General features: G+C 47.7%; 1 protein-coding gene across 9 annotated transcripts in view; it reads right to left on the bottom strand.

Annotated features, from left to right (window-relative positions):
- LOC105499242 (proprotein convertase subtilisin/kexin type 6) overlaps positions 1-17045 on the bottom strand; it is a 188565-nt gene that overhangs the window by 80441 nt on the left and 91079 nt on the right. For all 9 annotated transcript variants that reach the window (XR_011626057.1, XM_011771749.2, XM_011771750.2 and 6 more), the window contains exons 7-11: positions 16726-16898; positions 11535-11747; positions 7769-7869; positions 2664-2767; positions 96-213 (exon numbers count right to left, since the gene is read on the bottom strand). Coding sequence is in view for 8 of the 9 variants with exons in the window: in XM_011771749.2 (XP_011770051.2) it covers positions 96-213; positions 2664-2767; positions 7769-7869; positions 11535-11747; positions 16726-16898 (709 nt within the window). In the remaining variant the exon portion in view is untranslated. The remainder of the gene's footprint in view (positions 1-95; positions 214-2663; positions 2768-7768; positions 7870-11534; positions 11748-16725; positions 16899-17045) is intronic.

Below are 17045 nucleotides of genomic sequence, written 5' to 3'. Positions count from 1 at the left end.
AATGCATGTGTAAACACTTCCAGCCACACCTTACAGCAGAGTCAGCTCCAAACCCACATGCCTGAGAAGTCACTGATAACACAGCAGAGCCTTACCTGGGTCTCTTGTCCGAGGCGGCCACACACATGTGCTGCGATGGCACCGCTGTCCACTTCTTTGCCTCCACAACGAGAGCTTCTGCGTCCACCAAACCAAATCCATAGAAATGGCTAACTGAAAAGACAGGCTCGTCAGAGCCAGGCTCTCCTGCCTTGCCCAGGAAGGGAGCAAGGCTGGCTCTTGCATCTGCTGGGCCCCATGGAGGACAGATGGACTATAACACTCGAGGTCTCCTCGGGGTCCCAGGCTGCAGGACAGGTCCCTCTGAGGGTTGCTCAAAGGTCCCAGCTGCTTCTCTCTCTCTGAACCCAACTCCTTCTGTTTAATTTAGGAGTGTGGGTCAGGAAGCATGTCCCGTTTTGGTACAGAGAAGAAGTGCTGAGAAGGTCTAGGACCTCTTTTTTTGAGACAAGGACAGGTTTCTTTACATTAAAAGGGCTTGTCAGCGTCTATGCTCCCTGAATCTTAGACCAGACAAGAGAAACAAAATCTGAGACCTCTTGGTTCACACAATTACCACGTGCCCAAAATGCAGTAACACAAGGCTGTGCTTATCTTTTTTGCCATTTTCTTTCCCTGCTGAGTTCCCAGAGCGTTCCGGGAAAGCAGCATGGCACAGCACAGAGACAGGCTTGCGAACTGGCCCAGTCCAGTATTTAATTTGGCCAGGGCAGGGGATTTTCAAAGTTTAATTTAAGAGGCAAGGTCAAGAACTAGATACAATCTATTTTCCTATTTAATTAGGCCAAAATTGAAATGTAGGTCAGCTCTTGTTACAGCACACCACTACCACCAACATTCCCGCAAAACGAAGATCAACTGGGCCCAATCAATGGCCTCCTTATTAAAAGGAATGTCCCTTGGCACTTAGGGTAACTATGCTTGACCTGTATTTTACAGATAGTAGTATCAGACTTGGTGTCAAATTAGTTAGACCTGAGCTTCAGAAAAAGTTAAAAAAAACAAAAATTCCTCCCTAACATAAATACTATGGCCAAATGAAATACTTTTCAGTATACCTGATAAGAAGTCAGGTACACAGGTCGGGCACAGTGGCTCATGCCTGTAATCACAGCACTTTGGGAAGCCAAGGCAGGTGGATCATGAGGTCAGAAATTCGAGATCAGCCTGGCCAACATGGTGAAACCCCATCTCTACTAAAAATACAAAAATTAGCTGGGCATGGTGGCGGGTACCTGTAATTCCAGCTACTCAGGAGGGGATTACTTGAAGGAAAATTGTTTGAACACAGGAGGCAAAGGTTGCAGTGAGCCGAGATTGTGCCATTGCACTCCAGCTTGGGTGACAAGGCGAGACTCCGTCTCAAAAAAAAAAAAAAAAAAAAAAAGAAAAGAAAAAAAAGAAGTCAGGCAGACAAAGCCAGTGGCACTGTCCTATAATTACCTGCTGCAAAGGCTGCAGATAGTTGGTTTAATCAAGCCCTGACCACGGGTTGATTTCATGGTACCTAGGTCTGTACCAGGCTGGGCTGAGGGTAGAGGCCCCACTGTCCTATGATTTATTTCTATAACATAGGGGCTGGCCAACAGAAGTTTTATAGTTAGAAAGTAACTTACAAAACTATCTCATTGTCCTCATTGCACAGATGAGGAAACTGAAGGCAAGTTTCAAAATCACAGAGCTACTCAGGGCTAAGGATGCAAGTTGCCCTTAGGTGGCACACAAACAAACAACATTTATTTTAATAATTATGGATTTGTTTTAATGCACATTAGAAAAAATACATAACTATATATCAAACCTATGATTAACTAGATATAGTAGAACTTCCTTTTTTTTTTTTTTTTTTGAGAAGGAGTCTCGCTCTGTCGCCCAGGTTGGAGTGCAGTGACTGGATCTCAGCTCACTGCAAGCTCCGCTTTCCGGGTTTATGCCATTCTCCTGCCTCAGCCTCCTGAGTAGCTGGGACTACAGGCGCCTGCTACCTCGCCCAGCTAGTTTTTTGTCTTTTTTAGTAGAGACGGGGTTTCACCGTGTAGGCCAGGATGGTCTCGATCTCCTGACCTTGTGATCCGCCTGTCTCGGCCTCCCAAAGTGCTGGGATTACAGGCTTGAGCCACCGCGCCCGGCCAGAACTTCCTTTTAAAATACAATTCTTTATGTCAAAAAAAAAATAGTGAGGGCAGTAATTTTTGTTTTAAGAGATGGAGTCCTGCTGTGTTGTCCAGGCTAGACTCAAATTCCTGGGCTCAGGCAATCCTCCTGCCTCAACTTCCCTAGTAGCTGGGACTATAGGCACACATCATTGCTACTGGCTTAAAGAGAACTATGAGTAAATATTGGTATAGGCGGTGTCGAGGTGTGGCAAAAGTTATAAAGTTTAGGAGACCCTAGACTCTTGTGACCTGAGGGTTCTTCCATAATGTCAGTGTGAGCTTCCAGGATACTTTTCTTAAATAGCTGTGCATGTGTTTAAACTCTTGTGACATACAATTAATAATAACAATTAATGCTATTTGGAGATTCCTTTTAAGGAATTCATAACACCTCTTCCTATACATTCCAGGATCACCCAGTGGTCCACTAGAATGTCATTGCCGCACCTTTATGACCCGCGCCGTTCACTTTCCAGTCACTCGCTTTCAGGTGGGCCGGCCGGGATGTCTTCACTAGCAGGTGCTGGACGTCCCTCCAGGTTAACTGGCTGCTGCAATGACACAACACACCCTAGAGTCCATAGAGATCAACAACAGCAGCAACACAAGCCACTCAGAGGTAGGAGGTCGGGAGCCGACCCATGGCTGAACTTGAGCAAGCCCCTCAGGCTAAGGATTGCATTCCTTGGCAAGGGTTTATTTCACCATCTCTTTGTAAACAAGTTTCCAGCAACTAAATCCCAAGGAGAAAAAAGGTTCAATGGGTGACCTAAAATTCATAAGCATTAAAAGCCTAGCCTTGCTGCCAAGCTCTGCTTGAGTTTACACAGAGCCATATGGGAAATTCTGAAAATACATATAATAGTAAATGTTTATCAACTACTTGGGGCTATTCTTCACCATAATAAGCAAATACTACAGTGCCTAAGAGTACGTTCAAACCATGATTGGCCGAGATTCCATCCTGTGTGGACCCACTGGCTGCAGATAATAATTCAAAATTTTAGTATATGATTCTAAATTTATAAGATATTCACTTTGGGGAAGTAGAAACATTTCATCAAAAGAATATAACATGCCACTAATGTAAGTAAATACACAGATGATTTTTTAAAAAATTCTAAGACATATGTGCTCACCCTTGCTTTTTGTGTGTGAGACAGGGTCTGGCCCTGTTACCCAGGCTGCAGTGCTGTGGTGTGATCTTGGTTTGCTGCAACCTCAACCTTCTGGGCTCAAACAATCTTCCTACCTCAGCCTCCCAAGTGGCTGGGACTACAGGTGTGCACCACCACACCTGGCTAATTTTTACATTTTTTGTAGAGACGAGGTCTTGCTATGTTGCCCAGGCTAGTCTCAAATTTGTGGGTTCAAGCAATCTTCCTGCTTTGGCTTCCCAAAGTGTTAGGATTACAGGTGTGATCCACCACACCTGACCCATCTTTTTTTCTTTTTTTTTCTAACACCTCTGAAATCCAGATCCATCTTATGATCTGATACCTCTTATAAGCCCCTTTGCCCACAGCAACCAGGAATGGGTTACACTGCCTGGAGGTGCTGAACTTGGTCCTGTCTATTCACAGTGTCATTTTCAGGTCTAAATAACTCTCAGCCTAAAAGAACTCTTCAATAGTTACAAAAATTCTAAGAGATATGGATGTATTGTACAATTGGCAGCACTTCTGGTTTCTGTGGTACATAAAAAGGGTGCATCTTACAACTTTATGGCATCTTGGATTCGATGAAATATAGTGTGAGAGTAGTATAAAATAAGAGCATTGTTCCTTTCTTCTAATCAGTATTAATTGCTATGGAATCTGGATATTTGAACATACAAGCTTTCTGCAAGGCTGCTTTTAAACATGGTAAAGATAACACCTACATGTGATCAGTAATAAAAGGAATGTATTTTTGCCCTATCAAACAGCTGAGTGAAAAGAAAGATGTATGGGCTCATGGTTCCAGCCCCAATTTGACAGATAAATACTTATGGATCTTTTATTCCTTTTTTAGTCGATTAAATGGATGCCTATCTAGGACTTTCCACTCAATCAGAAAATTAACCAAGAATAAATGAGCATCTCTCGAGTCCAAGGCTCTCAACTCCCTAATATCACAAACACATACTCTTTCTTTCCAGACCATCTTCCCAGGGCTCATCGGGATGGAGGTGACCAGAAGCACAAGCCCCAGGCTTGTCTTTGGTGCGTGTTTACTAGGAATGCACGCCATGCCACATGTGCTGCCTCAGGGAATATGACCCTAGGAACATGGACAAAGTAAAATCGGGGGAGCTGCTGCAGCTGAGGGGGACTGGGGACGCAGAAGAGAGAGTGCTGAAGTGCCCAGCTGCCTCGCCCTCCCCGATGGAGCCTGCTCGGATGTCACAGGTATCTCTCCAGTGGCCCACTCTGTGTATGGGTGTGTGAAGATGTATAAAACACAAAATTTACCATTTCAACCATTTGTAAATGTACAGCTCAGTAGCACTAAGTACACTCACATTGCTCTGCTACCGCCACATCCATCTCCAGAACTTCTCACCACCCCCAAATTGAAACTCTCTCCCATGGGACACTCAGTCCCCATTGCTCCCCTTCTCCAGCCCCTGACAGCCACCATGCTACTTTCTGTCTCTATGAGTTTGATGGCTCCAGGTCCTCATGTAAGTGGAACAACACAGGATTTGTCTTATTTCCCTTAGCACAATGTCGTTGAGGGACCTTATCATAATCTGTATCAGAATCTCCTTCCTTTCAAGGCTGAATGATATTCCATGGTGTGTACAGAGCACACTTCACTTATCTCGTCCTCCATCATGGACACTCGGGTTGCTCCCACCTTTCAGCTGTTGTGAACCATGCTGCCATGAACATGGCTGTGCCAATATCTACCCAAGTCCCTGCTTTCAATTCTGGATATACACTCACAAGTGAGATTGCTGGATCGTCTGGGGAGTCTGTTTAATTTTTTTTAAGGAAGTGCTATACTGTTTTCTATGGCGGCTGCTCTGTACACTTCCACCCTTTGCCCCCTCTTTGCCTGTTTTCCTACGAGAAGCTCACCCATGGCATTAAGTCTTGGGGTACACCCCTTCCCTGGGCTCACACTCTCCAGGCTCCAGCTCTGGCCTCCCCTGATTTCTCCAATGTGTTCTTGCTGCTCCTGGCTGGTCACTGGCTTCCTTGCTGTCTCTCCCCATCCATGTCTGGTCGCCCAGTCTCCAGGCCTTTCCCTGCCAGGCACACCTGTTCTCCTCCTGCATCCACTGGCCTTCCTGCAGCCCACACGCCAACCTCACTGTTAGGGGAGGATTCTGAGGCCTCAAGTAGCCCATGGCCACGCACCCTGGTGGAGAGGTCACAGGTGCAGGCTTTGGAATTTAGACAGTGCTGACATGGCCACACCCCATGCTGCCCGTGCAACCTGGCAAGTTACTGCTGTGTGTCAGCACAGCCTACTCAAAGACGGCTATAGCCAGTCCTCCTGGAAATCTTGAATTTAGGTGCCGGGAAGTATGACCTTTGCAGTGGAGGACAGAATGGGTCCAGGGAGTGAGAAAATTTGGAACCATTTTCTTATGAAAAAATCTATTCTATTTTTGACTCTAGTAATAAAATCACAAATATAACTGCACGGAAAATATGTCTAAGAGATGATGTTGAAAATGTTTTTTGATGAAGAAGGGATGTTTGAAAAGTACCAAGACTGTCCCCAAACCATTGGACTCCCTTTGCAGAATTCCAACACGTGTGGGTCTTCCTTCATTCTGGCTGCACACTGTCTGGGGGCCCTCCCCAGACTCTTAGGGAGCATCTCTACCCAGAACCATCTGGCTTTGCCCCAGTTCCTTCCACAGCAGTACTGAACAGAGACAGAAGGCAGTCCTGAGGCCAACCAGAACAGGCGAGAGCTATCCCAAGCTGCAGATCTGCTCAACACAGGCTTTCAAATCCCCAGACATCAACTGTTCCTTCCCTGACCAATCCTGTAGGTGTAAAATGCTTTAGATTGACATTGTTCCAAATGACGTTTGCCTGATTCGCCACCTGTATGTTTCAGAGGAGGAGCTAAAATGATAAGGAAGATGACCGTCTGAGCTTTCATGTGCCCACTGACCAAGTTTAAGGGGACAACATGTCCCGAAGCAGGGTTTGTTTTCTATTTAGCTCTTTGCATGTTTCCAATAAGGAATGGAGGAAAATACAGTGCAAGGAAGGGTAGAGTATGCAAATTTGAGTTTCCATACAAACAAGTAATTACTTAGAATTTTTAAAAAGAGGCTCAGGACACAGAAGCTAACATTTTGGCCTGGAAATTAAAAATATCAAACTGTTTCTTCGTTAAATTGGTAGCATTTGAGTGTTATGCTCAGTTTGTCTTGTGCAAATCCACATGCAAACATACGTAATTACAAGCATTTAGGCATCCCAACCATTCTTTTTGAGTTATTTAAAAACTCATCTACAACAGATGGCTACTGCAGAGGGCTAGTTTGTTCTCTGCCAGTTGTGATGACTAAAGTACAATTTGGTTTTGACCCTATGATTGCATGTGCAGTTAACTTGCTTTTCTGTCTGAACCAACGACACATACACAACTCAAGAGTTTTTCTTGATTGTCAATTTACAAGTGAAAGTTCCTAAAAAGAAGCTAAAGCAACCTAAAGTGTGATCTTGGTGTGAGGTGCAGAATCAGAGGCAGGCCTTGGGCTCTGGCCCAACCAGCCCCTGTGTCCTACAAAAGGTAGGAGACTTGGGCTTTAAGGAAGAAACCACTTCACGCCCATCAGGATGGCCTAAAAGAAGGAAGGAAATTTTGATACGTACTACAAATGGGTGAACCTTAAAGACATTATGTTAAGTGAAATAAGCCAGGCACCAAAGGACAAATCCTGTGTGATTCCACTTACATGAGGCACCTAAAGTAGTCAAATTCATAGAGACAGAAAGTAGAATGGTGGTTGCCAGAGGCTAAGGTGGGGGTCAATGGGGAGTGTTATAGGCTGAACTATGTCCGCTCCAAAATTTATTCATTGAAGTCTTAGACCCCAGTACCTCAGAATATGATTATATTTGGAGATAAAGCCTTTAAAAAGGTAATTAACATAAAATGAGATTATTAGGGTAGGCCCTAATCCAATACGACCAGTGTCCTTATAAAAAGATGACACAGCAGAAGGGGAGAAGTCAGCTTTCTGCAAGCCAAGAAGACACCAATCCTGCTGACACCTTGATCCAGGAATTCCAGGCTCCAGAACTTTGAGAAACTAAATTTCTATTGTTTGAGCTGCCCAGTCCATGGGACTCTGTTACGGCAGCCTGAGCTGACTAACCTGGGCAGCTGTAGGTAGGGCTGCAGGCATAGGGTTTCAGCCTGGGAAGAAGACACAGCTCTGGGGGAGGGATGGTGGAACAGGGCGCACAACTCAGCAAATGTGCTTAATGCCACTGAGCTGTCCACTTCAACATGGTGAAAATGGCAAATGTTATATGTATTTTACCACAATATGAACTTTTTCTTTTTTAAAAAAAAGGAAAGTGGGAACTTACTTTGCTTCTAGAGCCAAGGCGATGATGCCAGCCACCATGGGGGCAGAGACTGAAGTCCCGGTGTGGCCATCGGTACAGCGCTGACGCAGATCGGTGGTGACCTGGGGAGAGACAAGCACAGTGAGGCGGTGATGGCAGACAGGCTAATTCACTCTCTGGAGAAGGCAAGGCTACTTCAGGTGCCACTAACTGGCAAGCGTGACCCTGGGTCCCAGGAACAAATAAGGTGTTAGGCAAATGCATCTCTCAGCAACCACAGGTTTCCACAACATCTGGTGCTCCCTGCTAAATCACTTTGCAGGAAGACAGATAGGGACAAGGAGGCCAGCTGGGAGCACAGACCATAAGCTTTGATAATAATAGATCAGCTGGTTCCCTCTCTACTGCAGAAGCTCATGTGGAAAAAATGGTAAAACAACATGAAACCAAGAAGCACCCCACAAGTCCTCCTCCCTGGGTCTGCTGGACTTTGTGCCCTGTCACCAACACCCAAGAATACCCATGGCAAGACCATCAGAGTCCACACTAGTGACCCCTAAGTCACCCCCTGACTTCAGAGCAGCTAGAGGTACCCAGGTGGCTGAGAGAGTTTCTGCCTTTAGCCAGCAGGTCATAAGTAGGGTCCTCCACCAGGATGTCCTTCTGAAGAAGCAGATCAACCTGGCGTGTTCTTGACCTCCCAAGGCCGGCTGCGCAGGGCAACAAGGCAGGCACTGCTAGCTGGGGGCTCTGCCTGCCCTCCTCGGAGGCACTGGTCCAGGCTAGGTGTGGGATGGAGTCTGGACCTCACTACCGCTTGGGCTGACGTGTATCTCCCTTTGGACTGAAATGGGAAGCAGGTGCTGGGGGTTCAGCCTGTGTGGGTTCAGCTGTGCTAGGTGGGATTGTGGCCCCCATCATCTTTGTCCCCTGGTGTTATTCCGATGAGCTTTGCAGATGGAGTTAAGGTTGGTAGCCAGCCAGCCTTAAAGCAGGAAGATGATCCTGGATTCTCTGAGTAGACCTGGTGCCACCACAGGGCCCTTCACCTTGGAAGAGGAAGGCAGCAAGGCTGTCAGAGAGAGGAAGCATTAGGACTAGACCCACTGCTGCTGGCATTGAAGAGGGCGTTGAGGAGCAAGCCAAAGAATGTGGGTGGCCTCTAGAGGCTGAGAATGGGCCCCAGCTGACAGCCAACAAGGAAACGGGAAATTCAGTCCCAGAACCACAGGGACCTGAGTTTTGCCAACACTGCCAACAGCCCAAGTGGGCAAGGAAACAGACTCTCCCTGGAGCCTCCAGAAGGAACCACAGCCCTGCCAGCACCTTGGCCTCGGCCTCGCAAGACTCAAAGCAGAGACTCGGTTGAAACTCCTGGACTTCTGGCCTACAGGACCATGAGATATCAATTTGTGCTGTTTTAAGCTGCTAAGTTTGCGATAATTTGTTACGGCAGGAATAGGAAAGTCACACCCACCCACCACAGGGCTCCAGTAGCCGATTTGCCTAAACTTTGAGAATCAGTTTCACAGTGAGAGCAATGCAGATCCTCTTCCAAACTCAGCACCTTCCTTGCACACATTTTAGCTGGGCCAACAACTGTCTAGGGAAGTGGGGGTCTGGCCTGTGTGACACACACAGGAAGATTCGACAGGAATGCCAACAGAGACTAGCTTCCTCCTTGCTTGTTTCAGTGGGGCCAGGATACCTCAACATGGGGAGGGCAGCTGAGGGCATGGGAAAAGGGACAAGAATGCCCCCTCTCTGAGCCCAGCATCTTCATATGCAAATGGACACCATGATATAGATTTCAGGGGTTCTCGACAGATCACAGCTGGGCACCTGAACATTCTTGTGCTTGGTAAATGGTGGCCAGGAGGAGAAACTAGGGTGGCTGGGCAGGAGGCCATGCTCCCAAGAGCATGTGAGGCTCACAGCTGGTTCTCCAGCGTCAGAGAAGGTGGTCTTGGGGAGTGAACAGAGGGGCTTACCCTGGAAGTGATGGCTGAACCAAGGTGGACAGCCCCTCCTGAGTCCCAGTGCTATGCCTGGGATACAGCTCCTGTTCAGTGAATGAACATACCCTCCTGTTCTGGTGAGAGATGCTTTCTTTAGGTTTTACTCCTCTATAAAGAGTCATGTCTCACCATGGGACCTCCCTCGCTCCAGGTGGGCACCTGTTCACATTCCCCAGACTCAGAGGGACAGAGAATGCAGGGGGACAGGGTTGTGATTGCCATTAAAGTCCTGCTGAATGCTGGGACTGTGATACGTCGACTGTCCTGAGCAGCACTCGTCTCCCTGGAGTATGTCTAAGAGGACTCAGAGCAAAACCTGGGCTCTGGTAGAGCTGAAAATAACACTGTTCATACTGTCAGAGCAGACTTCCCGGGCAGCGACCAAGACAAAGTATGTTTTCCCTTTTACCCCTCTCCAAACTATGCCCTTCTTACCCACATACTATTGCTCATGGAAGAGAATTTAAAAAGAAAGAAAGCAAGAAAATCAAAGCATTTTATAGCCAAGGCATATGCACATGCATGGCATATGAACATACATGCTGACGTGATTCGTGCTGCAAATAAAGCTGCAAGTCCTGCTTCCAGGGTTGACAGACACCATCCTGCCTGCACGCAGTCCATGTTATAAACTGTCCCACAACTTAGTGAATTCGAACTTGCATCCATTCGGCCAGCAAGACTATGTTGGGTTTTGGCACAAGTGTCTGTCTAATAAGACCCCAGCAAGTCTGGGCTCAAAGGAGCTGGATTTCTATGTAAACAGGACACCATTCAGCATCTCAGCTGCCCGTCCCAGGGGTGCGTACTCGGGCAGAAAAGGAAAATAACAAATTAATACCTTAGTTAACCAGCCCAAGTCGCTACCAGGCTGGTGACGGAACGATGGCAGCTGACCTTTCGCCGCTGCGGAGCAAAGCACAGAACAGGAAGCCCGTATGCTCCCACAGAAAAGTGTAAAAATAAATTTGCGAATAACTTCTAAAGATGTGGTTGAGCAGCCAGAGAAATGAAAAGATGCTAGTGAGCTTTAAAATTTAACCATGTCTGGCCAGCTCCATGGTCTCATTTTCAAAATGTCTACAAGTCAACTTAATGACTGTGCATTTCAATTCTGCATTAATTTGAACTGGAAACCCTCCCTTCCTCCTTTTTTTTTTTTTGTTTAAGTAGGAAAGTATGTAGGGAAAGAAAAAGCATAAATTCTACTGGAGTACTAAAACAGTTACCTTTTAAAAGATAAATCATGCTTATGTTCACTTAAGTGAGTGGAACAGACAGAAACCACTGCTCGACTTAAAAGTGTCCAGGAAAAGTATTTCTGTAGCAACAGAATGCCTAGAAAAACTCTTGGATTTCTAGAATGTCTCAGTATAAAACCAAGTCTTTCTCTTACTCTATTGTACATGCTGGAACTGGATGGGTTCATTGGATTCCAAGAGATGTGACCACAGAATTTCAGAGTTAAAACAAGACATCATGAGAAGGAACCTCATTCTTAAATAATATTTTTAGATCTCTAAAACCAGAGAGGGGTTTAATTGCTATTTCTGTGCAAAGATTAGAAAGCCAGTGTCTGAGGAAGGCTGCCAAGGGACTGGGGTTTACCTCGAGGCTCAAATTGTTTGCCGATGGGTGAGGCTGGGACCCTGGGATCCAGAATAATCTGGCCTCAATCTAACCCATATTTCTGAGAAAGGGAGAAGAAACTCATTCCCAGAGGGCTGAAGCACACACTGTAAGCACTCCAACTTGCCAGGAGAACTTACGATTTTTCGCTCATAAAAGGCTCCGCTGCTGTAGGTGGTCGCCAGGGTGGAGGCGCACTCTTCCAGGTACCAGGGCTTGTAGCCATTCTCGGTGGCGCTGCTGACGGAGATGGTGTAGATGCTGTTGGTGTAGCCATCACACGAGCAGTAGTCTCCCTCTCTCCCACCGTTCCCAGATGCCCAGACGAAAATGGAGCCCAGGCCCTGCCGGCCCTAGAGGGAACAAGAGGAACAAGGCTTAGCCCCGCAGCCAGAACCTCGTAGGGTGGGTCTCACCCCCGACCTAGAGTCCCATCTCCCAAATGTTCCTTCAAAGGGGATAAGAAGGGTGCGTTCAGACCATCTGAATGCTGCTGAGAGCATGGTTTTGGGGGCTGTTTCGATTTTAATGGTGTGCTTTTGCCTGTGGCAGCAGCCCTAAAATTGCAGAATCACAGGCTTATAAGGGGGAAAGCGGCCAGAAAGACTCCTCTGTTCCTCACAGGAAAATCCAGGGTCCCAACACAAGCTGCTCGATTCCACAGCCATGCCTATCATTTCCATTATAATGACCTAGGATCAAAGAGACCTAGCAGTGCTGCAAATAACACTGAGATTACAGATGATGGTGGAATTTATAACTTTAACTTTTCTGGGTTGAAAGAGCTGGTCTGGTGGGGAAAAGAATGATTTTTCTGGAAAACATACTTGAAGAAGTACCCTTCTTGCATAGTGAGAGGGATAGGACCATGAACTCTGGGTGAAGACAGAATAGGTGAAAAGGGTTATGTCCAGGAAGCTGGTAGCAGCTTGTGGGTGTCCTGTCAGAGCTCCCCATGGTCTCTGCTGTGGGTAAGTATCAGGGTGGTCTGATTTACATCACTAGCCAAGGGCCTCATTTGTGTGTAGGTTTTCTTTCCTTTTTTTTTTTTTTTTTTTTTTTTTGAGACAGGGGTCTTACCCAGGCTGGTCTGGAACTCCTGGGCTCAGGCGATCCTCCTGCCTCAGCCTTCAGGGTAGCTGTGCTTACAGAAGTGTGCTGCCATGCCCAGCTGTGCACCAGTGTACATTGTTAAGAACGTACACACAAAAGCAAGCAAGTCTTTGAAAGACAGCAGCTGGTCAGGGCAGATTCCTGAAGCTCTGCTCTATCCCATACCCACAGGATGGATGATTTCTGACCACACTGAGAATCATTCCAGCCACAAATACCAGCTAAAGATTAGCGAGTGGAAGACTGAACTGACCAATATAGTCCAGATGGCTGGATGGGCTGGTGGTACACAGCTGGCCCGAGAGCAGGGCCAGCGTCCACTTCCACGGGAAACTGGAGCCACTAGCTGGCTACCACATCTCTACTGAGGACCCTCCTTCCCAAACAAATGCAGGAAATTTATACTTATGCTCAACAATTGGCCAATTTAAAGATAACTTGCACCCCAATTCTGCAATCCCCATAGAGCCAAATTGAAGTCTGCTGCTGACCAAACATGTCACACTCACTTTCGGAGCACAATGACTGGACCTGCCTGCTCTGTACACTCACGCCATGGAGGTTTGTAAACCAAGGAGACTCCAGCTCCAACTTGAAGCTCCCAAGAAAGCCCACAGGAAAGTTCTTGAAGCCCACGCAGCCCCGCTGCTTAAGGCTGCCTTGTCCACTCTGCTTTCTGCATCCGCAAGGTGAACCTTGTCTGAGTGGCCAAGAGCTCAACAGAAAGGTCACTCCCAGAAAAGCTAACCTTCTGAGAAGAAGGCACAAAGAGCTCAGGAAGGTGGTGTGTGTGTGTGCATGTGATTATATGCAGGAAGAGATTCAGCTGAAGCCAGTTTAAAGCAACTACAATGCAAATCAAAAGGTATTTAACCCATCAGAGCCTCTCCTTATTCCAGGTGAGAATTAGTCCTAGACACTGCCACTCCTAACTCCCCACCCCACTTGAAATGACTCATAAAATGTCCTTTTGCAAGGTGGAGCATGCAACCTTACTGTTCCAGGAGCAGAGAGAATGGCCAAAAACAGTGCTCCCCAAACTTGAATGTGCACACCCTGGAGTCACCTGGGAACCCTGTTACAATGCAGACTTGCACCCCAAAGTCCAGGGTGGGCCTGAGAGTGTGCATCCCTAATGAGGTCCCAGAGGATGTCAGTGCTGCTGGCTCTGGACCCCACTTTGAATACCAAGAGCCTGAAATGCTCAAGGTTTGCATTTACAGCATGCACCATGCATTTATTATGAGACCAACCCACCCTCATAGGTGTCAACGTATCAACAACCTTTCCCCTCCTTAAAACGGTTTCCGGGAAGGAGACATGGAAATGAGGTGAGGAAACAGTCAGATCTGAGGAGTGTAGAGATGTTTTAACTGTCTCTGAAGACTTTATTTTCATTTCCCAGATCTTCCAGTGGCTTCATGGGAGCCATGGGACAGAAGCTGTAGGGGACATTTCAACCCTAGCCGTGAACTTGCACTTCTTTTCAGTAAACTCACAACTTCAACCCAATCAAATCGTATTTCAGAGTCTTCCCTGGGGAGGGAGAGCTCATTTCATGAGCTCAGAAGCACTGCTACTGAGGGCTAGCAAACACCGGCTACCTGGAGGCGGCCAGTGTCTTTAGCCACAGCAATGTCTAATCGCCCTTCTGAATAACCAGGTGTGAGAGGAGTAAGGCTTCCTAAGGACCAACATTAAACAGATCTTTATGCCAAGTTACAGCTTCTGCAGTCTCCCACCACCAGACCACATCATCTACCAAAGATAAAGTCGGATTTTACAGAAGATTGTAGGTGACAAATAGGGCCACAAGGGGGAAAAACAGATGGGGGAATGTGGTTTGGTTTGAGATCATCAAATTTCTAGGAGGATTTTCAGTGACAGATTGAGACAGGTGCAATTTAAGTTTCTCTGTATGACATATTTTACTTCCAAATGACGAAAAAAAAAAATCAAATGACCTCAGTATTTCACGAAACTGTGACAAGGATGAGGGGAAACCACATGGTCCCCTCTGCAACTTTCCCACTCCCCTGACAGCTGGATGAAACCAACACTGCTCAGAACTCAGAATGCAAAGATCCCTCTGCAGCTCCAACCTCCCCAAGCCGCGCACAGGCTCAGTGAACCAGACAGCCCAAACGATCACTGCCAAACCACCAGGACCCCTCCTGGAGAGAGGGTGCCTCATCCTAGGAGCTCCATCTTTGGAAATCATCCCATAGAAATGACAGACGCTCCGCAGTAACCCCATCCAAAGCAATATGTTCTATGCAGGAAATGCCATCTCCAGCTTACCCACCCTCTCCGAAGCTTAAATTTAGCTTAATTTTTAGGATGTCTCGTTTGTCATCAAGACGGAGATCCAAGCGATCCAGTGAGTTGGGGCTGGGAGCCAAGTAATGGAAGGGTGATTTATGTATTCGGCAGTTCTTGGTGGATAGCAGCTGACTTGGTCATACCTGAGTCTGCCAGCACTCACTCGGCCCAGCCTCGGGCCTGGCTTGAGGGCTCAGCAGCCTGATTGAAGCTGCCTTGGTGTTTTCTTGGAGGAATGGAGACAAAGGAAGCTGTCCAGTGTCACAAGGATGCACACTAGGTCCCGTGCTGTGTGCGTGCATGTGTGTGTCTACACTGCCCCTCTTCCTTAATTTTCCTTCTCACATTGAGTGTCTGGGTGAGTACTAAACTTGCAGGGACATGGGGGTAGATACCCCGTATTTGGTCATTGGTTTCTCAGGCATTCAAGCCCTGAGTGGTTGGGGGGTGGGGGCAGTAGAGGAGGAAGCTTCTGTCTCACACTTGCAGAATGACACCAAGTCCTTCAGAGGAGGTGCAGGCGGGTGCAGCTGGCAGGAGGTAGAAGATGCAGTGTAGGCCTGATGCCCGGGAAAGGTAAGAAGTGGAAGAAACTCCAGGGTTTCAGCAGGGCAGCAGGGCAGCAAGGCAGCAGGCCTGGGGGGTCTTCTAAGAGAAAAATGCTCATCCCCATAAGAGGAAAGTAATAGATAGTGACCAAACTCAATGCACCCAGGAAAGCAATCAAATGATATTACTTAGAGAAAGGAAATCATGAACACAGTTTAAAAACAGATTCCTCCTCTGTGGGACAGGACTCGGGGGTGGGCACAGAGAGGCAGAGAAAGACTGTTTGCAATATAATCTCTTCCTATTATCTCACTGACTTATTAGCTGTTTATGAGCCACTGTGTAATCACTATGCATGGGTTATAATACGACGAGAACTTTAAAAATATTTTAAATGATATAAATTTAATGGGCTTGACTCCTGCCACCACCTCCCCATTCTCCCATCCCCCACAGGAGAAGTCAGAGAAGCCTGGACTTCCTGCTGGAACTCCCTGTCCCCACTCCATACAACAGTCACTGACCACACATTGAACTTTGGGCTGGGGCCTGTTCAGCCACCCAGGGCCTCCTGGAAGCTGACCACAGCTCTGTCTGCCTGCTCCAAGAAGCTGTTCTCACCCAGAAATCTGCCTTGCCACCCTGCTTGTAAGAACTGGCTCATCTGCAGCCACCCCCTCCCCCTTCCTCAGCCTTCCTGACACACAAGGATCCGGAACCAAAGACCACAGAGTGGCTGGCGGGTGGCCTCGCAGGAGCCTGCCAGCCTCCCCTTGGCCCATCAGCAGAGAAGCATCTTTGCTCTGCCTAGCCCCTTGTGAGGTTCTCCTGGAGAAGTTCGAATTGGGCTGGGCTGTGTGCTGGTAGGGGACACCCTGACCACTGCTTCCTGCTGCAGTGCGGCCTGGGTGAGTACATACCCCGCGATGAATGCAGAAAGTTCCACGGCTGGGTGTTTCTAAGGGCAGGTGGGCCGAGGCCCCTGCATAGTCCAAGTAACAGGCCAGGGGAGCTGCCTTGGACCCCTGTCACCCACCTGTGTACCCCCTTCAGCCAGGGATAGGTAAACTCCAAGGCAGAGAGGGTCGTGCTAGCAGTGACCACCTGGTTGTCACTGGAACAACTGTTCTGGAACAAGGCAAAAACACTTCTGCTCTCATTGGTAAAGAGCCACTTCTCAGACTCCCCAAGTGACTCCTCCACACTGGCCCTGGCACCTGGCACAGCAGAGTCTTCCCAGTCTGGTTTCAGGGCTGTGGCCAGTGTCACTCTGGTATTTAATTGTTAAAAATGTTTACTGTCACCCTTGTCCCAGAGTGCTCCCTTGTAGCCCTGGGTTACTCACACCTTTTTAATGCCATACTCGAAAGCCTGCTTAGCCAGTCGGCCGGGCCCATCCACCGTCTTCCCATCGTCGTCTGGCCCCCAGCTGGCACTGTAAATGTCGATGTAGTTGGGTCTGATGCCCAGCGACTTTGCCTCGACCACATCTGTGACGTCGCCATCCAGCATGCGGATGCCTGAAAGCACAGAGGAGGCTCAATGTCGGCACCCGGCGCTCCGGGCACACAGCGACCGGAACCCGGGCCCAGGAAACTCAGACAAGGACACTGTATCACAGAGTCCCTCCCCAGCAGGGACTGTTCCCTGTCATTTTGCAAAACTGG

Source organism: Macaca nemestrina, chromosome 7 (assembly GCF_043159975.1).
Source record: "Macaca nemestrina isolate mMacNem1 chromosome 7, mMacNem.hap1, whole genome shotgun sequence".
NCBI lineage: Eukaryota > Metazoa > Chordata > Mammalia > Primates > Cercopithecidae > Macaca > Macaca nemestrina.
The sequence above is the reverse complement of the archived record's forward strand: the minus strand, read 5'-3'. Positions and strand labels throughout refer to the sequence as shown.